The 26232-nt window shown below is 53.3% G+C and overlaps 1 protein-coding gene across 4 annotated transcripts; it reads right to left on the bottom strand.

The window, feature by feature from the left end:
* Positions 1 to 461: 461 nt before the first annotated feature.
* On the bottom strand, positions 462 to 26215 carry TMEM175 (transmembrane protein 175). 4 transcript variants are annotated; one of them, XM_079920536.1, is made up of 11 exons: positions 25907 to 26045; positions 11006 to 11166; positions 10824 to 10862; positions 9108 to 9205; positions 8152 to 8203; positions 7982 to 8017; positions 7236 to 7319; positions 6713 to 6877; positions 3174 to 3252; positions 2900 to 3035; positions 462 to 1283 (listed from the first exon to the last, which is right to left on the bottom strand). In XM_079920536.1, the coding sequence occupies exons 2-11, from the start codon at positions 11156 to 11158 to the stop codon at positions 602 to 604; spliced, it is 1524 nt and encodes a 507-aa protein (XP_079776662.1). In that variant the 5' UTR covers positions 11159 to 11166; positions 25907 to 26045; the 3' UTR covers positions 462 to 601. The 4 variants fall into 4 exon arrangements, with proteins under 4 accessions (XP_079776662.1, XP_079776665.1, XP_079776663.1 ...); XM_079920539.1 differs by lacking the exons at positions 10824 to 10862; positions 11006 to 11166 and having other exon boundaries at positions 25907 to 26215; XM_079920537.1 differs by lacking the exons at positions 7236 to 7319; positions 7982 to 8017.
* Positions 26216 to 26232: the final 17 nt, after the last annotated feature.

The raw sequence follows: 26232 nt of genomic DNA, 5'->3' as shown, positions 1-26232 counted from the left end.
TCCTGCTGCCGTGTCCTGCGTCTGTGCCCGAGGCCAGTGTGTCGGGGGAGGAGGCCTGGGATGTGGGGGCCGGTTGGATAGCCTGCTGCCGTGTCCTGCGTCTGTGCCTGAGGCCAGCGTGCTGGGGGAGTGTGTGTGCCTGAGGCCAGTGTGCTGGGGGAGGAGGCCTGGGATGTGGGGGCCGGTTGGATAGCCTGCTGCCGCGTCCTGCGTCTGTGCCCGAGGCCAGTGTGCTGGGGGAGGAGGCCTGGGATGTGGGGGCCGGTTGGAGAGCCGAGCAGCTGCCAGGGCCCTCTGCCCGCGGGACGTGCTGCCTGTTGAGGACCAGGCCACATCGCACACCCACACCCACCACGGGGCTGCGGCCCCAGCTGCCCCGGAACCACCCGCTGCCTGCGGCCCCCCCGCGGCTCATCTCCACTCGGTCGAGGCAGACAACAGGCACGTGGGACACAGTGACACTCCTGTGAGACTCTTGTCTGCAACAGTGGAAGACAATCTGAGGGGCTGAGGTAGAGCATGAAACTTCACAAGGAAAACAAAACCCGAGGCCGGGCCACCAGCCGGACACTTGGACCTCAGGCAGGGGACCGGGGCCGCACTAGCAGGGAGCAGGGAGGAGCGGGGACTGCGCATCGTCCGTGGCCCCAGGCACCGGCCGGGTGTGTGTGGGCCGGGCCAGACCCCGCAGGCCCCGCAGGCCCCGCAGGCCGGCCAGTGCCAAGCGCACCAGAAGCCGCAGCAGGAGGAAGGTGAAGGGCACGGCGATCTGCATGGCGTGGAAGATGGCCGTGCTGAAGCTGCTGAGCACGCAGGTGCAGGCGAAGGCCAGCAGGCTGGCACAGGGGTAGAGCACGAGCTTGGCGAACATGAACGCGTGCTCCCGGCCCCCGAACCGCACCGAGGGCTGCAGCGTCTCCCCCCCCTGCAGCAGCGCCGTGGTCCAGATGGCGAACTGGAAGATGCTGGCGAAGAAGATGATGGCGCAGCTGACTCGTACGCTCTCCAGCTCGTCGTGGGGTCGCCTCGCGAAGGCCGACGTCTGCTGATAGGCCAGGGGCAGCCCGCCCACGAAGGCCAGCGAGAGCGTGTTGAGCAGGCCCATGGGCTGCGTGGCCTTGCGGATGTGCAGGAAGAGCGAGTGGTGGGCGAACCAGAGCAGGCCCACCGTGGCGAAGGAGCCGAAGTAGGCCAGGAAGTGCGGCCCAGACGCGCCCAGCGCCGCCACTAGGCTGCCGTGGAACTTCGCCTTCACGTCCTTGGAGTCCGGGACGTTGTCCTCACTGAGGGGTGAGATACACAGCATCTGCAGCGGCCCCACCTCTGGCGTCCGTTCCGGGCTGCCTGCCCCCACCCCGTCCCAGCCCCTGCACGGGCTGCCGGCCCCCCGCACACTTGAACTTCAGATGAACGGACGGCATACACTAAGACTGCGCGCACCTGTGTTCACACACGCAGCGCCGTTCACCTGAAGTTCAAGTTCAACTGCAGCCTGTGTTTCCTTGGCTGACCGCAGCCCTGCCCACCGGACCCTGGGCTGGTGAGCGGCACGGGGCCCTGAGCCCGCAGCCCCTCTGGTGCCCACGGGTGGGTGCTCCTGAGGCCTGCCCACCGTCCTGCAGCGGCCCGTCCACTTCGGGAGCGGTCCCACAGACCTGAAGGGCTTTGCCTCCGAGGTCCTCAGGTTCCTGGGCAGAACTTTATTTTAAGGAGCGATTCTAAGGCACATCCGGCCCAGGCTTCTCCCCACTGAGGTCATGGCGCTGCCGCCCTGCAGCCACGGAGCCCAGACACACCTCTGTGCCCACGATGGCGGCTCCACGTGTGCTGGTGGGGCTGGGGGCGGGAGACAGAGCCTGGGGGCTTCCCGGGGATCCCCACCTGGGTCCTCGGGGCTGTGGCTCTGGGTGGAGGAAAGAACCCTGACCGCCCCCACCCCCCGGGGTTCCCAGCCACAGCTGGCTCCTTGCTACCACCCAGCAGGGGACCCAAGCCAGCATGGCCTGGCTGCAGGGCAGAAGCAAAGCCAGATCACCCCAGAACCTTAGGTCTAGGTCTCAGAGATTGGTACCAATGGACATTTGCTCCCAATTTTTAAAAATTCACAAATTACAGTAGGGAAAAGCTACTAAGAGAAATTTAGGAGCATCAAGACCTTAGGTGAGGGACTTCCCTGGTGGCGCAGTGGTTAAGAATCCGCCTGCCAATGCAGGGGACACGGGTTTGAGCCCTGGTCTGGGAAGATCCCACATGCCACAGAGCAACTAAGCCCGTGTGCCACACTACTGAACCTGTGCTCTAGAGCCCGCGAGCCACAACTACTGAAGCCCACGTGCCACAACTACTGAAGCCTGCGCGCCTGGAGCCCGTGCTCCGCAACAAGAGAAGCCACTGCAATGAGAAGCCCGTGCAGCACAACGAAGAGTGGCCCCCACTCGCTGCAACTAGAGAAAGCCCGCGCGCAGCAACGAAGACCCAACGCAGCCAAAAATAAATAAATAAATTTATATTAAGGAAAAAAAGACCTTAGGTGATCAGTTACAGAACATAAAATCAGAGCATTTTAACGTTAACAAAATAAGAACGTGCTGAAGTACGACCAAGGAATAAAAGGCTTTAAAGAAAAGACGGAAGACTTGAAAAAGCAGCAGATAAAACAGAAATAAAATGACAACAGCTAAGGTTGGAACTGTGACAGACCGCAGAGGCTGCCTGGCCGAGCAGAAGCGCAGGAGCGAAGGGAAGAGGCGGGCTCGGAGCAGGAGAGGGACGCAGGGAGCCGGGGCCGCCCGCCCTGCGTGCGCAGCTCTGGGAAGGACGAGGACCGGGCCCTTCTCAGGTGGGAGCCCCTTGGGGAGGGTGGGGCTGGCAGAGGAGTCTTGGCCCGGCGGGTCCTCACCAGATGTCCAGGATGAGCAGCGTGGCCACAATGGCGTACACCCCGTCGCTGAAGGCCTCCACCCTTTCCTTGCTGAGCGGCTCGTGCAGGTCAAAGGTGAAGATCTCCAGGCTGTGAGCCGGGGGCTCCCTGGGGCCTGTGGGAGGGGCAGCCAAGCCCTCAGGGCCTCGGGCCAGCTAGGAGGCCCCGCAGGGACGCCGCCTGCCCGGCCCGTGTTCTGTGCGCCCCGGCGGCAGCCCCAGCACCCCACACTCCAGCCCCGCCTGGCACCTACCCACAAGCCTGGCTCTGCACCAGCCGGCGACCTTGCTGACGTAGGGCAGGAAGATGACTGTCGCCATCAGCAGGTACGACTGCACGAGACAGGGCACAGGGCACGTCAGGGCACAGGGCACGTCAGGGCGCGCGGCGCCTCCACTGGGGGGCCCAGCCAGGAATCCCAGCCCAAAGCTGCCCGCCCGGAAGGGACTGCAGCCCGAGCAACAGGAGGCAAAACAGGTGAGTCAGCCGCCATCAAGACAGCAAGCTTCTGGGCGTAGAAGAGCATTACCGGGGGGTGAAGAGACATCGCACAGAACAGGAGATGTTTGCAGACCACACGCCTGGTAAGGGTTACTATCCAGGCTTCATAAGGAACCCCGACAGCTCCACGACGGAGACAAATAACCCAACTGAGAAATGGGCCACGGACTTGAACTGACATTTCTCCGAAGAAGAGACGCGGCCCCGACACGTGTGGGGAGGCGCTCAGTACCACTAACACTCGGGGAAACGCCAGTCACAACCACGAGGAGAGCAGCGCACACCTCGGGACGCTCCCAGCGGGAACAGGGAGCAGCCGTGCTGGGGTGGGGTGGGGCTGGAGCCCTGTGCGCCGTCGGTGGGAACGGAAATGGCGCAGCTGCTGGAGAACTGTCGGGAGGTTCCTCAGAAACTAGACAGGGAATCGCCACAGGACCCGGCAAGTCCACTTCCGGGCACACCCATGCTCACAGCAGCCACCGAGTGTCCGTGGGTGGGTGACGGGGCCCATCCACACAGTGGGGTACCACCGGCTAATGAAGAGGAAGGGAATCCTGACACCGGCGACGTGGATGCACTTGAAAACATGCCGAGTGAAAGAAGCCAGACGTAGAAGCCCCCTGTTTCATAATTCCACTTATATGAAGGAACCAGGATAAGCAAACCCCTACACACAGAAAGCAGACTCGAGTTTCCCGGGACTGAGGGTGGGGAGACAGGGAGTGGCTGCTCACGGGCTCAGGGTTTCTGTCTCGGGGGAATGAAAAGTCCCAGAACCAGAGCGAGGTGAGGCACGGCGACGTCGGCGGTCAATGCCGCCGAGCTGCACGCCGCAGATAAAATGGTCACAGTGGTCAATTTTTTGCTACGCGGACACCCAGTTATTTTAAACAGGGAGGCTGACGGGACAGGCGTGCTCCCGGGCCCCAGGTGGCCGCAGAAAGCTCCTCGCCGAGCCCTGTCGCCTTGGCTGGTGGCCCCTCTCAGCGAAGGGCTTCCACCCCGTCCTTCACAGTCATGCTTCAAGGTCACCTGGCACCTGGCCTGGTGAGGGGACTCAGGAGACGACGGGCACCTCGGGGACAGACGGGGGGCGGCCGGCATCACAGCTCTGCTTACGACCTCCAGTCTCCACACGTCAGAAGACCACACCATACACGTCACTCAACACACACACACCGAGGGGGTGGAGTGTCCCAGGTGCCTGGCAGGTGAGTGCAGAGGCCCCGGGGGGCGACGGCGGCCACGCAGGATCGGCGTGTGTTGTGTGTGTGCACGTGCGCTGCGGGGCAGGAGGGAACAGAACAGCCCGAGGGGGAGCCTGAGTTCCGGGGCGGGGGGAGATCTAAATGGCCACGGGGACCTGCCCAGGTCTGGAGGAGCGCGAGTCCTGGGAGCAGCCGGCACAGGAAGCTGGCATGGGAGGCCCTGGGCCCCGAGTGTCACCAGTGGAGGAGGTGGTCCAGAGGGAGGTCAGGACGACCTGGGCCAGGGCAGTGAGCAGTGGCTGGCCCTGGAAGGTGGACCCCGCACAGCGTCCCACGTGAGGGAAGGGGCTGGTGAGGACGCCTGGAAGGATGGCCGTGGGCTCGTGGGGAGGCTGCAGGGGGTGGGCCTGGGGGCCAGGAGGCTCTGACATGCCTCGTCTCACAGGGGACGAGGGGTCAGACCCCCACTGTGGGGAAGGAGCGGGAGGGATGGAGAGGAAGGGGCAAAAAACGCAGCACAGAGAAACGACCGACCGCTCCCTCCGAGGCCGCAGACCCCCCAGCCCCACCGAGGACTCTCCTCTCCCCAGTGTGGCGGCCCAGCGCCTGCCTCCCACCACTGTCGTCCCGTGAGGGTGTGGCCACTGCGCAGGCTCATCGCGGTCCCCGGCAGCACGCGGGGCCCTGTCTGCCTGCCCCAGGGCTTCCCGGGGCCAGTGTCCAGGCCCGACCAGTGGGCACGGCCCCCGTGGGCCTCAGCTCTGCCTGCTTCTCCTGACCCAGGCCACACGTACCACATCCCAGCTGTGCCCTCCGTCCTCCACGCGACGACCCTCACCGCCCCTCAGCCCCTGACCTTGTCCCCAGAGCCAGGAGGGGCTGTCCCACCGGAAGCCCGGACGCAGTGGGCCCCTCAGTCCTGCCCTGCTGTCTCTCTGTGCCTCCCCATCGCCAGCCCCACCCTGGGACACCCCGCCTGACCCCGAGGGCCCCTGCAGCATCCCTCCCGCCCGAGAGGAGCGGGGCCCACCCAAGAGGCGCAGACACTGTACGGCGAGGGGACCGAGTAGAAGCCCGAGGCCCGGCCCCACCTCACACGCCAACGTCCACCCTCCCCTTTACCCACCCGTGGCCTGACCTGGGCGCCCTGGACACTGGACCCCAGCCCCCAGCTCCATCCTCCAGGGTGCGGCTCTGCAGGCCTTGCCATCCTGTTTGTTTTAAACTTGAATTCTCTTAAAACACTTACTAGATGTATAAAGTAGCGTTAACCGTTCATTTTTTCACACGTCTCACGATGCTCTGGGTGTAGAGATTCACTTTACCTCACTAGAGCTCAGCTAATTAAAGGCAGGAGCTGCGCATCCAGCTTCTACAAGTAGCTCTGGGACGGCGGCTCGCCAGGGTTTCCCTTCCCCTTCCTGGATGAGGGAACCTGCACCACAACAATATACCTGTCGACTCAGCTGTGGCTCAGCGCCGGCAGCTCGGCCAGGGCGGACCCTCCGTATACACTGTTGCTACCACGCATTAAACGGAACTAACGAGAACCTACAGGGAACCCTACTCAGTGCTCTGCCGTGACCTAAATGGGAAGAAAATCCAAAACAGAGGGGATGTATGTGTACGTAGAGCTGATTCACTTTGCTGTACAGCAGAAACTAACACAACAGTGTAAGGCAACTACGCTCCACTAAAAAGAAGTAAATAAATCAATAAATTTTAAAAAGAAAAGCACGACCTGCAGGCTCGAGGGCGCCGTGGACGGAGTCCCGCACGGCTCTGCCCGCGCGGCCGCCGTCTCTCCCTGGACGCTGGGGGTGCGTCCGCCCGGCCCTCGCCCAGCTCCACCCTCGCCTGCACCTCCCTCTTCTCCACTCCAGTCTCTCCTGCTCTGGAGTTTCCTTCTCCACTCTCTCTCTCTTCTGGCGGCTCACGTTCCTATGCACGCACGTCTCTAGAAGGCACGCGGCCTCCCGGGCCTACAGGGCGTGCGCCGTGTTTGCCCACGCGGGCTCCTCCCCGCAGAGCAGCCCCCCGGTGGGCCCCCCGCACAACCCCCGGCGCCCCCACCCCGACTCACCACTGGGTAGAAGAAGAGGGAGAAGCCGGCCGCAGCCAAGCACAGCGCCGGGCCCCGGAGAACGATGCCCAGGATGTGCTGCCGGTAGAGGGCCCGGTGGGCCGAGCGCTCGATCTGGGGGCTCAGCAGGTGGGGGCAGTGGAAGGCGTAGACCACGATCAGCGCCTGCGGGAGAGGCAGGCTGCAGGGTGCGAGCGGGGTCTCGGGTGGGGCTCGCTGCAGGATGTTCTGGGGGCGCAGAGTGGACGGGAGCCCTCGCTCTGCTCTGGGGGTCAGGTGCGGGTCTCACAGAGCCCCGCCTGAGGGTGCCGGCGGCCCCATTTCACTCTCTCTCCCCGTCAGCACAGGAAGCCCAGGCCCCGAGCGTCTCTGGCTTTGACCTGCCGCGGCCCACGCGGGTGGCCCGTGGCAGGCGCTGCGTGGCAGGTGGCGTCTGCGCGGCTCCCGCCACGGGCGGCCCCACACGCGCTACATCTTCTGCTCCACGAGGACGGGGTGTGGGGGCAGGGCGCCGGTGTCCTACCTGCACGGCCCCGACGGCCATCACACACACACAAAACAGGAGGATGCCCAAAGGCACCTCGGGGAAGGCCACCATCAAGGAAAACTGCAGCCAGAAAAAACCCCAGAATCAGGACCGCGGGGCCCCAGGGCCCGTGAGCCCCGTGCATCAGCTGGGCTCCGCCGCTCAGCAGCAGAGCCGTCTTGGGTGGGACGGCCCGAGCCCTGGAGGCGTCTCTCTCACAGAGCCATCCCGCCCAGTGCTGGAAGCCTTTAAAGCTGTGCGCTTATCAGATTCATAGACTCCCCAGACCCCAGTTCTCCGCGATGGGCTACGTACCCAGAGCCCCGCTCTCTGTCAGAACCAGAGGGAGCTGCGGGGTGAGGAGACGGAGGGGTCACGTGCTGGGGACGAGCCCAGGTCGGCCAGGAGGCCGTGGGCTCCGGGGTTCAGGCGGGAGCCGAGAGCCTCAGGGAGCACGGAGAGGGCGCCCCTCACTGCGCCCCTGGAGGCCAGGCTGGTCTCTGCCCCCGACAGCCCCGCCTGGGGCCCTGGAAGCCTCCCCACTCCGTCCAGCCTGGAAACCCAGGGTCGGCCCTTCCCCAGGAAAATTCTCTCCTCTCTGCAACCCCGTGGTCCAGGCCCCGGGCCTCCCAGTGGCCTGAGAGCTTCTGAGAAGGGGAGCACCTTAGGGGCAGAGCCCTCCTGTGCAGGAGGGCAGGCTGGACCCCCAGGTGGAGGAGGGGGCGGAAGTCCCTGGGACTCACCGTGAACGGCAGGAAGGTGATGCTCATCATGCAGGCCTGGGGGGAGGGAGGGAGGGGGGAGGGGTGCTGAGGGCGGCGGGCGGGGCCCTGGGAGTGGGCGCGGCCCAGCCCGCACACCTGGGGCACCCCCCGGGGAGCTGAGCAAGGCAGAAACCAAAGGACAAACTCACCAGGTTAAGCAGGGCAAGCGTATCGTCTATCTTCCCAACAACCTGGAACAATCTCAACAATTTAAGGAAAACAGGAAAAGTCATGCTGTCAGTAAACATGGTTCTAACGGCATCAAACACAGACACTCATACGACAGAGACGGTCTCACACCAAGGCGGAAAGACACGGACAGAAGCCTGAAAACGGAGGCCGGGAGCAGGCAGAGCTCCCGAGGCCCCGGCCCCTCCCCGGCCCCCACACGGTCCCCCCCAGGGTTCTGACCCACGAGGATGTGGCCTTCTCCCCCAACTGGGGAGGTCTGCACTGCTGGGGGGCGTTCTGTAACCGAGACGCCAGCACCCAGCCCATCCCCACCCACCTCCGGGGGTCCTCCTGGTCCTTGCACCCCGTCGGGGGCTCAGGTGACGCCCACAGCTCTGGGGCCCTGTCCCCCTTGGGTCCTAAGGAACCTTTTCCTCCTTAACAGAGAGCTCGGGCCCTGGAGCGTGTGTCCCGAGGCCCCAGCCTCCTCACCAGAGTCCAGGGATCAGGACGGAGGGGCCGTGCACAGCACGTGTGTCACAGTGCAGCAGAGGTGGGCAGCCCACAGCCCTGCCCTTGCCCTGCCCGGGCTCACGGCGGCCCGAGCAGCGCTGCACCCGGCACCCCGTTCATCGTCCCGGGCCTGGGGTGTAAGCCCTGTTGCTGCCGTGTGCAGAGGAGAAAGCAGAGGCTTGATCCAGCAGGGGGGGCCGGGGGAGGGGAGGGGAGGGGCAGCCCACTAACGTGACCCCTCGTGACTCAGCCCCAGAGGGCGGGGCCGCCATCTACCCCGAGGACAGCTCATCAGCGCCGAGTGCACCCCCACTGCCACCCTGACCCTCGGCCAGGGCGAGGCCACACCTGCTGGGCACACACCCAGCCAGCCACAAAGATGTGGCTGCCAGCCCAGAAACAGGCCCCAGCCTGCCCGTACCTCGTGTGTGCCGCCCAGGCCACGGTCACGATGAGGAAGGTCATCAGGTACACAGCGATCCTCGTCGCTAGAAGTTTCTGGACACTCTTGTCAAACTCCTGGAACAGAAGAGCGTCACCATCAGACGCAGATTCACCCACGGCAGCCGGCGGCCCCGCCCCCGGGCGCCAGGCCCTGGGGGGCCGGAGAAGTACCTGGGAGCCCTCGCCTCCCCCCACCAAGGCTCAGCCTCAGTCCCGGGCTGTCCCTGAGGCCCCTGCGGAGGCCCCCCATCTTCCCAACATGGCAGGCCCCCAGAAATGCCAGCTCTGGAGGCAGAGAGGTCTCCGTCGAGCCTCTCCTGGGATCCTGGCAGGGTGGCCACAGGCCGTGCGGCCGCACGAAGTCACGGCGTCGCCGGGTAAGCGATCCCGAAGCAACTGCGAGGCCTGGCGAGAGGGCCGCGGTGTCTGGACGCCAGGTGCGGGCTGCGCAGGAAGCTGGCCCCAGGCCGGGAGAGGGTTTACGCTTCGTCAGCAAAAACTCCAAATGCAACCTTGCCCGTGTCTGCTGCTCCTCTGAGACCACATGGGCAGCACCGCTTCCAGATCCCTGGGTCCCTCTGGCCTTGATGAACCTTCTCCTTCATGTCAGGACCATCCTCAGCGCCTTCCCTGAAGGGGTCTCCCCGCCTCCGCGGAACCTTCTGGCTCAGAGCCCTCTCGTGGGTCAACAGAGGTCACGACCCCGACCGCAGAGAGGCAAGGAGCTCCAGGCCCGCGCATCCCATCCCCTCCCGCATCTCACGTGCACACCCACCACCCTGTTCTGAGACTGGTGGCACCGAGGTCCCCAGAAGGCTCTGGGGCAGGCACAGCCAGGAGAGCGTCGAGGCCCCCGGTGGGCACACGGCTTTCCTGAGCTTGGCCGGAGCGCAGCCCCCAGGCCCCCTTTGGGGGGGGGTGCCCCGGAGCAGAGGAAGCCGCACGGGGCCCTTTGCTCACCGTGCCAGGTGCCAGTTGCCAGTTGCCAAGGTCAGGCTCGACCATCATTTCTGTTTAATTCTCATCCAAACGCTACGAGAAGTAGCGATATCACCTCCCGCAGATGACTCCCGGCAGTGTCCAGGCTAAGTGTGCTGGTTGGGCTGCAGCCAGACCACGGCCACACGTCCTGGGCCAGCACTGCGCATCCTGGAGCCCAGAGGTGACACCCACTCGACGTGAGGGGCCCAGAGAGCCGTGCTCGCGCGCACACACGCCCGCGAACTCCGAACGTCTCCCGGAATCACGTCCGGTTTCTGAGGTGCTGCGACGTGTGGCCATTTTACTTATAAAATGGAAATATTCCAAATTGACTAGCCATGGAAACTCTGCTTTACAGAAACCTCGTTTCCCACTCACCTCCCTGCTCGTGGCGCAGGCCCACGCCCAGCAGGCCGGCCGCCCTCTGCCCCCAAGCACCTGCTCTGAGAGGCACGCCAGCGCGACAGACAGAGAGCCCAGGGAGCTTCCCCGCGACGCCTGCCGGCACAGTCCGCGCCAGCCTCCAGGCGCTCCTGCATTGCTCAGGGCTCAGCGCGAGGGCACCGGGGCTGGATGGCATCACTGGGGGACGTGGCGGATGGCCTGGCCCTCGCAGCCGGGTACGCCCGAGTGGAGCCCGGCCTCGAGCTCAGGGCCTGAGCCTCCTGGACCCTCGCCCGCACACCAGACACTGCAGACTGTTCCCAAGTACCTGTTCCGGGGAGATCTCCGTGTGGGTCACAGGCAGGATCTAGGAGAACAGACACAACACGAACCCGGGAACACTTCTTGGGCTGGGCACCGACTGCTCCCTGGACGCCACGTGCCGGGGGCGCAGGCCAGTGCTGGGCGGCTCCTCCCCACACCCCCAGTGGCCGCGGGGCCCGCACGGACCATTACGGTGGCAATGATGGACAGAAGCGCGTCGCTGAAGCTGAGCATGCGATGCGAGCTCTGGATCCCGTCAGCCGTGTCCTCGTCCTGTGAGCCCGTGGAGGAGGCTCCCCGCCCACCTAGGGCCGGCTCTGGGGTCTGGGGCCCAGACATCGTGGTGCCTGGGAAGAAGCACAGGTCTGAGCCCGTGGGGTGCTCCTGGGGGCCGTGACACAGGCTGGGCGGGGCTGGGCAGAGGGGCCCTGCCGCTGCTTCCTCTGCCCTGTTCTCCTCTCCCAGCCAGCCTTCTAGAAGAGGGGCCTGTGACCTGGGAGACACACCCTGCGACCGTGTCCCCTCTAGGGACAGGAGAGGCAAGCGGAGGCACACGGCACGTATGGTGGGTGCTCCGGGCGTGACACCCTCGACCCCAACCAGACACCACCGTGTCCCTGCTCCCACTGCACCCTGCATCCCAGCCATGATGCGACCTTTGGGGGAATCAAGGTTCTGCGTGGAAAGCCAGCTGCCCCGGCTGCTGCCCCACTGGAGGGCGCTCTCGCTCCTCCTGTTGGCAGGCGGCCTGGGGGACTGGTCGGGCACCCGCCAGCGAAGCCCCCACGGCAGAGCTCCCTGGACAACTCAGTATCAGAGGTGGGCTGGGAAGACAAGCGAGGTGCCGGCTGACGGGGCTCCGGGCAGAAGAGATGCCAGTGCCTCCTGGGAATGGAGTCGGGGCCCCGCAGCGGGAACCCCAGGGGGGCAGGCCGTGGCCGCTGGGAGGCACCAGGCTCCTTGCTGAAGGGCAGCACGCGTCCTCTGCCACGGAGCTTGCCTGGGCAGAGGGCCAGCATCGAGAGGTCGGGAGAGAGGTCGGGGCTGGAGTCACCCGCAAATGCTATCAGAGAGGACGGGATGCCCCGCGGTGGCGTGCGGGAAGCACTGCGCCGAGGTGCCCGGGACGGAGCTGGAGGGGGTCCGGAGCGCAGGACGCCAGGGCTCCCTCGGACGGGTGGCCCGAGTGGTAAACCCCCTGAGAGGGAAGACTGGAAACGAAAGGGCGCCCTGGTCTTCACCCTGAAGAGGACGCTGCCGACCCTGGCAAAGCGCCAGGAGCCTGAGGGCGGGGGAGAGTGAGGCGGAGGAGCTCCGAGGGGCGGCTGGATGTCAAAACTAACAGCCGAGCCTCCCAGGACAAGACAGAACCAGAACCCCGCCCCCAGAGTGCAGAATGGAGGCTCACGGGGACTTCCGGACAGGAAGGACAAAGTGCCGATGCACGTACAAGATACGCAGCAGCCCGGGAGGCGCAAAGGGCGCCGATGAGAGGTCAGCTTTGCACAGGCGGCAAGGGCGTGGGGGATGCAGAAGCTGGCAGGGGGCAGGGCACCTCAGCCACCGGGAGGCCACTCGGCGGCTGGTCAGGGCTGCGGCGCCCACCCCTAGGCGGCCAGCCCCAGGGTGCACACGAGGTGGGGACTGCGGGCCTCGCGGAGCAGTTCACCTCGACACTGAAAGCCACACACGTTCTGACTGACAGGCGGCACATCATTAACCACTAAGGGAGCTGCTACCAAGGGCTGTGGACTGTCTGTGTCCCGAATATGCACGTGTCGCGTGTCGAGCCCCACCCCGGGGGATGGGATAGAAGGTGGGGCCTCTGGAGGTGACTAGGTTAGAGGAGGCCGGGAGGGTGGGTCCCAGGATGGGATCGGTGCCCTGACAGGAGGGGACCGGCGTGCTCCCTCCCTCTGCTGTGTGTCGGCAGGCCGGAACGTGGCCTCACGGGAAACTGAACTGGCTGCCACCCTGATCTGGGACTTCCGGCCTCCAGAACTGTGAGAAATGAAGTCCTGTTGTCTAAGGTCCCAGCCCGTGGCATTCTGTCGTGGCAGCCAGAGCAGACTGAGACAGCAAATGCCAACAGAAGAAACCACCTACATGCATACACGCAGAGGCACAACGCTGAGGGATGGATCGAGCGCAGAAAGACGCACGTCGTGTCACGCCACCGATGTACACACACACCAGTGAGAGCACAGTAACACACACAGGACAGCACTGCGGTGACCCAGGCGGGAGGGGTGGAGGGCGGGTGCAGATGCGGCTCTAGCTCTCATCTGTAGCTCTAATTTCTCTCTCACCGGACCCACTTTCTAAAGTTTACACACAGGAAGAATCACTCCTTCTGGTGCCAGCGCTGAGATTTAGACAAATGCACGAGGCGTGTAACCATGGCCCCATCACAAAGCAGTTCTGTCCCCGAGCAGTGCCTTTGTGGGCAGGCCTTCCTCGACCCAAACCCTGGCCACCGCTTGTGCCTTCTGTCACTGTCGTTTTGCCCTTTCCCGATCGTTCTGTAAATGGCCTTGTACCCAGAGAACCTCTGGAGCCTGGCTTCCTCTACTCAGCACAGTGCATCTGAGATGTGCCCATGTCTCGGGAGTATCAGGAACATGTCTTTTACTGCTGTGTAGTTAATTGTACTGCATGAACGTACCTGTTTATCCACCCACCAGCTGGGAAACAGGTCATTCACGGTTTTAGCAGTTAAGAATAAAGACACTATAAAGATGTACACACAGGTATTTGTGTAAACCTGTTTTAGTTCTCTTGGGCGAATACCTCAGAAGGGGCCTGCTGGGTCATTTAGTACGTACGGGTCGACTTTATCCGCCAAACCATTTACCAAAGCAGCCGCAGCACTCTGCGTTCCCACCAGCAGTGTGTGAGAGCCGCATCTGCCCCTACCCTCGACAGCACTTGGCTTGGAGGGTCTTTTCAAAATTTAATGATTTTTTTTTTTTTTTTTTGCAGCACGCGGGCTTCTCACTGCTGTGGCCTCTTCCGTTGCGGAGCACAGGCTCTGGACGCGCAGGCTCAGCGGCCATGGCTCACAGGCCCAGCCGCTCTGCGGCATGTGGGATCCTCCCGGACCGGGGCACGAACCCGCGTCCCCCGCATCGGCAGGCGGACTCTCAACCACTGCGCCACCAGGGAAGCCCCTATTTAATGAATTTCTAATTATAGCTGTGCCGAGAGATGTGCTACCTCACTGTGGTTTAATTTGCACTTTCGTATCGACCAGCTGGGTATTCTCACATGCCTACTTTTAAACTGCACGTCTTTTGTGGCAAAGTGTCTGCTAGAATCTTTTGTTCACTTTTTTGAGGAGTTATTTGTATTCTTACTGAATTTTGAGAGTTCCTTCCACATCGTGGTTAGAAGTTCGGTGTTAGATATGTAATTCGCAGGCATTTCCTCGCAGTTTTGCGGCTTGTCTTTCCTTCTCTTACCTCTTCAGAAGAACGGCAGTTTTAAACTCTGACGGGACTTCCCTGGTAGTCCAGTGGTTGAGACCTCACCTTCCAACGCGCAGGGTGCGGGTTCAGTCCCTGGTTGGGGAGCTGGGATCCCATGTGACTCAAGGCCAAGAAACCAGACGTAAAGCAGGGGCAGCATTGTGACAAACTCAGCAGAGACCTTGGAGATGGTCCACATTGAAAACAACAACAATCTTTATCTCTGGGTGAGTTCCAACTCGCCACCTTGTCATTCACGGATCACTCCCTTGATGTCATATCTAACAATGCTTTGCTTAACCCAAGAGCACAAAGATTTTCTGGTTTCTTTTAGAAGTTTTAAAGTTTGAGGTTTTACTTTTGATCTACGATCATTTTGAGTTAATTTTTATATAACATACAAAGTATCGTCAAGTTTCCCTTTCTTGCAGATGGACGTCTGGTTTTTCCAACACTTCTTGTTGAAAAAACTGTCCCTTCTCCACTGAATTGCCTTTGCACACACCCTGGTCAAAAACTAACAGACCACATTTGTGTGGGCCCATCTGGGGAGTGTCCATTCTGTCCCACTGACTATGCATTTGTCCTTTGCCGGTTTCACAGTGCCTTGATTACAGCTTCATAGTAAGTCTTGATATCTGCTAGAGTCCTCCAACTCTTTTTTTTTCCAAAACTGTTTGGATTATTCTAGTTCCTTTGCCTCTCTCTCACATGCCCCTGCTTGTTGGGCCCCTTTCATAGTTGCTACAGGCAGAAAGATGGGGTACAGCAGCCCTCACTGCCCAGGCCCACAACTGGGAACTGGCCTAGGGTCAAAGCCACGAGGAGGAAGAGTGAAAAAATGGAAAACTCACACCTGTGGTCACTGATTCAAGTTCCAACTGCCCTTTCCAACCTATTGCCTTTTGCATACTTTTTCTTTTAATATTTTGTCCAGAGTTTTTACCTGTAATCAGCGGGAGAGGCAGCCTGAAGGGGACTTCCTCATCTTCGCCAGCACTAAACTTAATACTTTTTTCTTTTAATTTTTTAAAAAATATTTATTTATTGGGCTGCATCAGGTCTTAGCTGCAGCATGAGGGATCTCTCGTTGCAGTGCACAGGCTCTCTAGTTGTGGCACATGGGCTCAGTAGTTGTGGCACACAGGCTCTAGAGTGCACCAGCTTCATTGCCCCGTGGCATGTGGGATCTTAGTTCCCTGACTGGGGATGGGACCCGCATCCCCTGCACTGGAAGGCAGATTCTTAACCACTGGAGCACCAGGGAAGTCCTTAAACTTAATACTTTACTTTACAGAAGGGAGGGAGAGAGAGGAGCTGAGAAGAGCAGGCAGAGGGGTGAAGGGAAAAGAAGACCATCCGGACAAAAATAAGACAAAAGCTAATGTGTTTCTTTAGGCACGGGTTAATTTGGGGAAGCAGATGTCCATCACATTGCTTTCTATACTTTTTGTATGTTTAAGTTTCTTTCAATTAAATTTTAGTTTTAATAAGTCAGTAAATATCAAATATAGACACAAAAATCCTCAACAAAATGTTGACAAATAGATTCTGCAACATATAAAAAGAATTATATACCATGCTAAGTTTTATTCCAGGAACGTAAGGTTGGTTTAAAATTTAAAAATCAATAACTGGAACACACCATATCAATAGAAAAAAGACAAAAACTATCATCTTAATAAATGCAGAAAAAGCATTTGACAAAATATAACACCTCTTCATGATAAAAACTATTCAACAAAATAGGAATGGAAGGAAATTTCCTCAACCTGATACAGGGCTAATATCACACTCAATGGTGAAAGACTGAAAACTACCCGCCTCAGATCAGTGACAAGACGAGGATGTCTGCTCTCAGCACATCTATGCAACACTGCTCGGGGTTCTAACCATGGCAACTATGCAAGACAATGAAACAGAAGGCATAGAGCCTGGAAAGAAAGAAGTAAAACTGTCTCTATTTGCAGATGATGTGATTCTGTATATAGAAAATCCTAAGGAATCCACACAAGAAAACTATTAGAACTAATAAATGAGTTCAGCAAGTTTGCAGGAAATGAGATCAATATATAAAATAAGTGCATTGCTATTCACTAGCAATAACCAATCTGAGAATAAATTTAACAAAACAATTACATTTACAATAGTATCAAAAATACTTAGGAACAAATTTAACAAAGGAGTACAGGGACTCCCCTGGTGGTCCAGTGAAAAAGAATCCGCCTTACAATGCAGGGAACACGGGTTCAATCCCTGGTCAGGGAACTAAGATCCCACGTGCCACGGGGCAACTAAGCTTGCGCGCCACAACTACTGAGCTCACGTGCCTCAACTAGAGCCCGCGTGCCACAAACTACAGAGCTCACACGCTCTGGAGCCCACGTGCCACAACTACAGAGCCCACGTGCCCCGGAGCCTGCGCGCCACAACTAGAGAGGAGAAAACCTGCACGCCACAACTAGAGAGAAGCCCGTGCACCACAACAAAGAGCCCGCGCACTGCAAGGAAAGATCCTGCATGCCTCAATGAAGATCCCGCGTGCCGCAACTAAGACCTGATGCAGCCAAAAATAAATTAATTAAATAAATAGATAGTAAATAATCTTTTAAATAAAAGGAGTACAAAACATTGTTGAAAGAGATTAAAGAAGACCTCAATGAGTGAAAAGACATCCTCTATTCATGGATTAGAAAATTTAATATTGTTAACATGGCAATACTTCCCAAATTGACCTACAGAGTCAACGCAATCCCTATCAAAATTCCAGCTGCCTTCCACGTAGACATTTACAAGCTGACCCTAAAATTCACATGGAAATTTAAGGAACCCCTGGCTATTTAAGGAGTAGCCAAAACAATCTTGAAAAGGAACAAACCCGAGGACTCACACTTCTCAATTTCAAAACTTAGTGCAAAAGCTATGGTAATCAAGTCAGTGCAGTACCGGCATACAGACAGACATGCAGATCAAGGGAAGAGAACTGACAGTTCAGAAGTAAACCACTACATTTATGCTTAACTGATTTGCAATAGGGTGTCAAAGCCATTCAATGGGGCAAGCATAGTCTTTTCAACAAATATTGCTGGGACAACTGGATATCCACATGCAGAAGAATGAATTTAGATACCACCTCATGCCACATACAAAAATTAACTAAAAATGGATCAAAGACCTAAATGTAAGAGCTAAAACATTGGAGAAAATCTTCAAGGCCTCATATTTGGCAAAGAGTTCTTAAATACAACACCAAGAGCACAAGCAACGACAAAAAATAAATTGGAGTTCATCGCAATTTTACCTTTTGTGCTTCAAAGGACACTATTAAGAACGTGAAAGACAATCCACAGAATGGGAGAAAGTATTTGCAAGTCATGTATCTAGTAAGACTCCAGCGTCCGAAATATATACAGAACTCCTACAACGCAACAGTAAAAAGACAGCCCGATTCAAAAAATGGGCAAAGGATGTGAAAAGACATTTCTCCACAGAAGATATCCTAGTAGCCAATAAGCACATGAAAAGATGTTCAGCATTACTGGGCTGCGTTAGGGAAAAGCAAATCAAAACCACGAGACAGTCACCCTCCAGGATGTGGCCATAATACAAGTAAATGATGGACAACAGCAACTCTTGGTGAGACCGTGGAGAAAACGGAGCCCCTGTGCACTGCCGGGCGGGAATGTAAATGGTGCGGCTGCTGTGCAAAACAGTATGGAGGGTCCTCAAAAAATTAAGCAGAGAATTAACATAGGATCCAGCAATTCCACTTCTCGGTATATACTCAAAGGAATGGAAAGCAGAAACTCGAAGAGATATTTGTACACCAATGATCACAGCAGCATTGTTTGCAATAGCCAAGAGGTGGAAGCAACGCCAGTGTTCATCTACAGATGAACATCTAACGAAAATGTGGCATCTCCATCTACAATGAAATATTATCCAACCTTAAAAAGGAAAGACATTCTCACATGTTATGACATGGTTGAATCTTGAGGACACTATGCTAAGTGAAACAAGCCAGGCACAAAAGGATAAATACTGTCTGATCCCACTTATATGAGGTCCCTAGGAGTCAAGTTCATAAGGAAAGAAAGTAGAAGGGTGGTTGGCAGGAGCTGGGGGGAGAGGTGGGAGTTACTGCTTAATAGGACCAGAGTTTCAGCTTTGCAAGATGAAGAGTTCTGTGGACGGATGATGGTGACGGCTGCACAGCAACGTGAATGTACTTAATGCCACTGAACTGTGCTCTCAAAAAGGGTTAAGATGGTAAATTTTGTTACGTGCATTTTACATGGCTAAAAAAAAGCACCTGGCACATAAGTGTTCAAAAACATGTCAGCTACACCTAACCTTCATCACACACGAGTTTTTAAGACTCATGGTGATGAACGAAAGAACACAAGACTGAAGGTCGAGGAGTGGAGTTGAGAAATAATTTTTCTTAAGATGGAAGAGACTGAAGAATTGTTAAATTCCGATGGCAGGAAGAGGGAGTTGAAAATTCCTATAACAGAGAGGAGGTAACTGAAGGCTCGTGACCCTGCAGAGCCACGCAGGGTGCTGGCTACGCCTCAGGGTGTGGTGGGGCAGAGGTGTCCTGGGCAGGCTCAGTCTGGGAAAGCTCAGAATGGGAAATGCCCGAGTGCTGTCTGGAGATATTTATGACAAATGACAATGAGAACAACATGTGACATCTGTCCAACATTTACTAAGTACCAAGCATTGTTCCAAGTACTTTATATGTCCTGTTTCTTCTAATTCTCAAATAATGCTGTGAGGATGATTGAAAGACAAATAATGACTCTGTGTGTACGTGTGTGTGTCTAATAGTGAGAGCTCAGTGTGCATCGAAGTGCAAGGAGTTTGATAAGGCTGGAGCACAGGCTCAAACTGGGAGGTGTACCTGAAGTATAAGGCGGGACTAAATCACAAAGAGCCTTGTAAGCTCCTTCAGGAGCGGGGAAATTATTGGGAAGATTATGCAGCGATTGTGTACTTTTCTTTACATACATACATATAAACATATATATGTATTATATTCCGTATACAAGTCCATTAGCAGATATTTTCTCCCAGTATGGGCTGTCTTTTCATTCTCTCAACATGTAAAAAAAAATATATATATATATATATTTATGTGTATATATATATTTATGTGTGTATATATTTATATATTTGTGTGTGTATATATATTTATGTGCGTATATATTTATATATTTATGTGTGTATATATTTATATATTTACGTGTGTATATATTTATATATTTATGTGTGTGTATATATATTTATGTGTGTATATATTTATGTATTTACGTGTGTATATATATTTATGTGTGTATATATTTATATATTTATGTGTGTATATATTTATATATTTATGTGTGTATATATTTATATATTTACGTGTGTATATATATTTATGTGTGTATATATATTTATATATTTATGTGTGTATATATTTACATATTTATGTGTGTGTATATATATTTGTGTGTATATATTTATATATTTATGTGTGTATATATTTATATATTTATGTGTATATATATTTATATATTTACGTGTGTATATATATTTATGTGTGTATATATATTTATATATTTATGTGTGTACATATACACACACATATATATTTAAATCAACAGACTATTTTTCTTTTAGCAGTTTTAGGTCTGCAGAATAATCGAAGGGAAAGTACAGAGAACGCCCATATACCTGTTCATTCCCCCCGCCCCCTTCCCCACCATTAACATCTTACATTAGTGTGGCAGTTAGTGAGCCAACACCGACGCACTGACACATCGTGTTGTAGTTCTATGGGTGCTGACAAATGCATGACTTGTATTCACCACTGTAGTACCGTACGGAACGATTTCACAGCCCTAAGAATCCCCTGTGCTCCCCCCATTCATCCCTCCCTCCCCCCGAAACGCCTAGCAACCATGGACCTTTCCACTGTCTCCAGTTTTGCCTTTTCCAGCATGTCATGCAGTTGGAATCTAACAGTATGTGTCATTTTCAGACTGGCTTCTCTCACTTGGTGACATGCTTCTAAGGTCCTCCATGTCTCTTTGTGGCTTGTAGCTCATTTCTATTTATTATTGTATAATACTCCATTTTATAGATGCACCACAGTTTATCCATTCACCTACTGAAGCACACCTGCAACAATGTATTTTGAAGTTCTTAAGTTTGATGAAGTCCTGTTTATCTATTTTTTACAATTTATTTATTTTATTTATTTATTTTTGGCTGCGTTGGGTCTTTGTTGCTGTGCGCAGGCTTTCTCTAGTTGTGGCGAGCGGGGGCTACTCTTCATTGCAGTGCGCAGGCTTCTCGTTGCAGTGGCTTCTCTTGCTGCAGACCACGGGCACGCAGGCTTCCGTAGTTGCAGCATGCAGGCTCAGTAGTTGTGGCTCACAGTCTTAGCTGCTCCGCGGCATGTGGGATCTTCCTGGACCAGGGCTGGAACCCGTGTCCCCTGCATCGGCAGGCGGACTCTCAACCACTGCGCCACCAGGGAAGCCTGTTTATCTATTTTTTATGGATTGTACTTTGGTGTCATATCAGAAACTCTCACAGATTGTTTTCTAGAAGTTTTATGAGTTTTTTCATATATGATGCAATGTATGGATTAACATTCTTTTTTTAAACATATGGATATCCAATTCTTCCAGCACCGTTTGTTGAAAAGACTATCCTTTCTCCAATTACCTTTATTCCTTATTCACAATCAATTGAACATATTTATACTCATGGGCCAATTTCTGGACTTTTTATTCTGTTCCACTGATCTACTTACACCTTTATGCCAACACCACACTATTTGGAGTACTGAAATTAGATAGTATAAGTCATAAAAATCTGTCCTTGTTCAAACTTGCTTTGGCTATTCTAGCTCTTTCGCAGTTCCAAATGAATTTTAAAATCAGTGTGTCAATTTAAAAAAAGTCTGCTGGGATCTTAATTGGAATGGCATTGAATCTATAGATTAATTTGATGTCCTAACGATCCTGAATTTTCTAAATTAATGAATACTGTGTACCTTTCCACTTATTAAGGTCTTCAGTGTCTCTGAGCAAACCTTTTTAGTTTTCAGTTATAAGTCCTGCACATCTATTTCAGATTTATCCCAAAGATTTGGTATCTTTTGATGCTCCTGTAAATAGTGGTTTTTTCCCTAATTTCAGCTTCCAATATTTGTTGCTAGTTATTTAGAAATATGCAATAACTTTTTATTTATTTTGCATATTAACCTTGTATCCTGCAACCCTGCTAAAGTCACTAGTTCTAGTAGCTCTTTCTGTAGTTTCCATGCATTTTTTAACCTAGAACAATGATTCTCAACTGAGGGCAAGTTTGCCCCTCAAGGGACATTTGCAATGCCTGGAGACATTTTTTTTCCTAAGATTTTTTTTGATGTGGACCATTTTTAAAGTTTTTATTAAATTTGTTCCAATATTGCTTCTGTTTTATGTTTTGGTGTTTTGGCTGCGAGTCATGTGGGATCTTAGCTCCCCGAAGATCATGTGATCTTCAAATAAACAATCTTCCTTATTCCTTTTCAATACGTAAGCTTTTCATTTCTTTCTTTTTTTTTTTAAAGGCAGAGGACTCAGTGAGTGAAGGTAGTGGGATGGAAATTAACTAGCTCATCTTTTTTAAAAAAACACATTTATTTATTTATTTATTTATTTTTGGCTGTGTTGGGTCTTCGTTTGTGTGCAAGGGCTTTCTCTAGTTGCAGCGAGCGGGTGCCACTCTTCATGGCGGTGCGCAGGCCTCTCACTGTCGCAGCCTCTCGTTGCGGAGCACAGGCTCCAGACGTGCAGGCTCAGTAGCTGTGGCTCATGGGCCTAGCTGCTCCACGGCATGTGGGATCCTCCCAGACCAGGGCTCGAACCTGTGTCCCCTGCATTAGCTGGCAGATTCTCAACCACTGCGCCACCAGGGAAGCCCCTAATTTCTTTTTCTTGCCTCATTACATTGGCTAGAATTTCTAGTACAATGTTGAATAGAAATGGTGAGACCAGAGACTTGTTCCCAATCTTGGAGGGAAAAAAAAATCCAGTCTTTCATCATTCCATAGGTCAGCTATAGGCTTTTCATAGATGCCCTTATTATGTTGAGGAAGTTTTCATTTTATTCCTAGTTTGCTGAAAGATTTTTTTTTTTTTAAATCAGGAAATCGATGCTGGATTTTGTCAAATGCTTTTTCTTTTTTTGAATTTTTTTTTCGTCTGTGCCGGTCAGCATGTGGGATCTTAGTTCCCCCATCAGGGATCAAACCCGTGCTCCCTGGAGTGGTAGTGTGGAGTCAACCACTGGACCACCAGGGACGTCCCCGTCAAATGCTTTTTCTATGTCTACTGAGATGACTGATTTGGTTTTCTTCTTCACTGTAATACTGTAAATTACATTGATCCATTTTTTAATACAAAGCCAACTTTGCAATCCTAAGATGAACCTCACTTGGTTATGTTGTATTATCCTTTTTATATAGTATTGGATTCAGTTTGCTAAAAAATGTTTTAAAAGAATTTTTATATCTTTGTCATGAGGAACATTAGTCTGCAGTTTTCTTTTCTTGTAATGCCTGTGTCAAACTTCGGCATTAGAATAATGCTATCCTTATAGAATGAGCTGGCATTCATATTTCCTTCTTTCAATTTTAAGAATCTATATAGAATTGGTATTATTTCTTCTTTAGTTTGGTAGAATTCCCAGTAAAGCCATCTAGGTATGGAATTTTCTTTTAGGAAAAGTTTTTAACTACAAATTCAATGCTTTAATAGTTATAGAGCTATCTAGGTTATCTATTTCTTCTGGAGTGAGTTTTGGTATTGTCTTCCAAGGAATTTGTTCCTTTAGTGCAAGTCGTTGAATTTATTGGCATAAAGTTGTTCATGTTCTCCGATTACCCTTTTGGCAATGATGTCATCACCTTCATTCATGATATTGTTAACCCTTTTTTTCTTTGTTCAACCTGGCCAGAAATTTCTCTTTTTTATTTATCTTCTCAAAGACTCAGCTTTTGGCTTCATTGATTTTCTCTATTGTTTTTGTCTTCTATTTCATTGATTTCTGCTGGTATTTATTATTTCCCTTTTTGTACTTACTTTGAGTTTCATTTGCTCTTATTTTTCTAGTTTATTAAGATGAATGATTTGAGACCTATCTTCTAGTAGTGTTTTAGCCACAAATTTTGAAATGCTGCATTTTCATTTAGTTCAAAATTTTAATTTCCCTTTTGATTTCTCCTTTGACCTATGGGTAATTTAAAAGTGAGTCAGTCAGTTCTCAAACATTTGGATGATTTTCCAGAGATATGCTATTGATATCTAGCTTAATTCCACTGTGGTCAGAAAACCTATTTGCCCAGAATATGATCCATCTTGGTAAATGTTGTTTATATATTTGATAACGTGTATTCTGCAAATGTCCATTAAATCAAGTTGCTGGTGTCATTCAACTCTACCATACGCTTGGTCATTTTCTGGGTATTTGTTCTATCATCATCTGAGAAAGAAGTATTGAAATCTCCAACTACAGTTGTGGGTTTGTCTCTCTCTCCTGCACTACTACTAGTTTTTGCTTCATGTATTTAAAAGCTTTATTATCAGGGGCAGAACTGTTTAGGATTGTTATGTCTTTTCATGAATTCACCCTTTCATCATTATAAAATAATCTTCTTAACTTCTGATTATAGTCTTTTGTTATGAAATTTACTACAAAGGGACAGGTTTGGCGATGAAGACTATAAATTCAGTTTTAGACATATATATATATATATATATATATATATATATATGAGACACGTATACATGAGCTATCTCATGTATATGAGAGATACCTAAGAACAAATGTCTAAGAGTTCAGGAGGGAAGTGTGATCTGGAGACACAGATCTGGATTAAGATGGTGTTACTATAGCACCTAGTGCAGTGTCAGTATAAAAAGTGCTCCATCAGTATGAAACACAAAGCCTGAATAGACTCTCGTCTCCAAAGTAATTACACTATTAAAAACCTCCACGCAAATGTAGGTCATACCAGAATAAACCCACAACCTCCAAAGTCAGACGAGCCCTGGACTACATCATGCTTTCTAGTGAGTTATTCACTAGGTTTTCCACAAAAGCTATTTTAGATCTTTCCCACACTGCTCAAATCTTAGTTTTCTTACCTCCCTTCCCATTTTCGGGAGACGTTTTCTTCTCCTTATTCACAGTGAAAACAGAAGAAAACAGAGAATTCCTTTGCTTTCAGTCCAATAAACACATAAAGTTACCTGCAACTACAACCCACCTTCCTCCCTTCCTTTTACGATGAAAAGCGATTTTCTTACATCCAAAGTGAACACTTCCTATGCTCTGGATGGCATTCCCTCCTACCGTCTAGGGGACCACTTTGCACCTGTCCCTTCTTTCCCAGCAGACACTGACTGGCCCCCTTCCATCAGCTGGAGGCTGCTCAGCAATCTCCTATCCTATAACCTCTCAACATCCATCATAACTCTAGCTCCCACACTTTCTTCTCCATAGCCAAACTTACTGAGTTACCTCCACTTACCATCTCTCTCTCCACTTCTTTACTCTTCCACTCAGGGTAATGGAGAGTTTCCAATGAAACAATTTATTCTTGGCAAGGTCACCAAAGATCTCATTGTTGCTAAATCCAACACACATCTTTTCCTACTTTTCCTACTTTTAAATGACATTTGACACTTTTAATTACCACCACCCTCCCCAACATCTTTCTTTGGCCCGGTGACATAAAGCTCTCTTAGTTGTTGTTTTTTTTTTGCAGTACGCCGGCCTCTCACTGCTGTGGCCTCTCCCGTTGCGGAGCACAGGCTCTGGGCACGCAGGCTCAGCGGCCATGGCTCACGGGCCCAGCCGCTCCGTGGCATGTGGGATCCTCCCGGACCGGGGCACGAACCCGCGTCCCCTGCATCGTCAGGCGGACTCTCCACCACTGCGCCACCAGGGAAGCCCTCTCTTACGTTTTATTCCTGCTTCCCTGGCTGCTCCTCCCCTCTGAAGACTGTACCCTCTTTCTAACTGCGGTGTCCCCTTGGCGCGCTCTTCCAAGTCAACTACCACCTACATGCTAGGGACAACCAAATACAGCCTGGGCTCTTTCCTGAGCCCCCAGTCCTTGTATTCCATTTACCAGACGAACACACCGGCTGAAAAAGCCACGTAACTTGTGTGGACTTCTAGCTGTACCACTAGCTGTAGCAACAAGACCCTGGCCACCTGGCCAGGTAATGACACTGCTGAGCACATTTTGCACCCAAAGGCGGGGTGTGGGGTGCGGGATTAACTATACTGTGCGTTCTCCAAAATAATCTAGGCTCATTAAGGCGAATACATAAAAAGATACTGCAAGCAGTAAAGCACTGCATGAACGAAGCTGCTTTAGTATAAGGATAACGCACGTTAGCCCGTCTGGAAAGATATTTTTAGTAGCTTGAAATTCTAGGCGGGTTAAGATGCTGTCTGGGGCTTTCGGCTCCAGTCCTCAGTTTGGGGATGAACACTCCACACCAGGACCTACAGGAAGCAGCCGGGCACACAAACGAGCCAAGGGATCAGGCGAGTGGTGGTGTCTTACCTGAGGGAGCAGCTCTAGGTGATGGGTGACACGCGGTATTCTGGGTCCAATGCTGACAGATCTGACTTTTCTACAGAAGCTACAAAACTCGGTTTCTACAATTAACCTCTTCAGTCTTTCAGTAACAACCAACTCGTTAAAAAGACGGACACTGCGGGCCCCCCGGCGCTCCGAGCACACGACCCGCTCCTCCCGCCGTGCGGTCCAGCCCCGGGAGCCCCCGAGCACCAGCCTCCGCGGAAACGGCCACGTGGGGACGGCTGAACGCCGCGCCGGGGTCCAGACCACCCAGGGACAGGCACTGCCGCCGCCGCCAGCCCTCTGTT

The sequence above is a fragment of the Stenella coeruleoalba genome (assembly GCF_951394435.1).
Source record: "Stenella coeruleoalba genome assembly, chromosome: 4".
Taxonomy (NCBI): domain Eukaryota; kingdom Metazoa; phylum Chordata; class Mammalia; order Artiodactyla; family Delphinidae; genus Stenella; species Stenella coeruleoalba.
Note: the sequence above shows the minus strand (reverse complement) of the source record. Positions and strands in the feature narration are given on the sequence as shown.

Coding starts and splice junctions, on each gene's coding strand:
- TMEM175 (XM_079920536.1), bottom strand. CDS start 11,158: ATGTCTGGGCCCCAGACCCCAGAGCCGGCCCTAGGTGGGCGGGGAGCC. Junction 7,320..7,981: donor TCACCTTCCTGCCGTTCACG/GTGAGTCCCAGG, acceptor TTCTGGCTGCAG/TTTTCCTTGATGGTGGCCTT. Junction 1,284..2,899: donor CTGCTCATCCTGGACATCTG/GTGAGGACCCGC, acceptor CTCACCCCTCAG/TGAGGACAACGTCCCGGACT.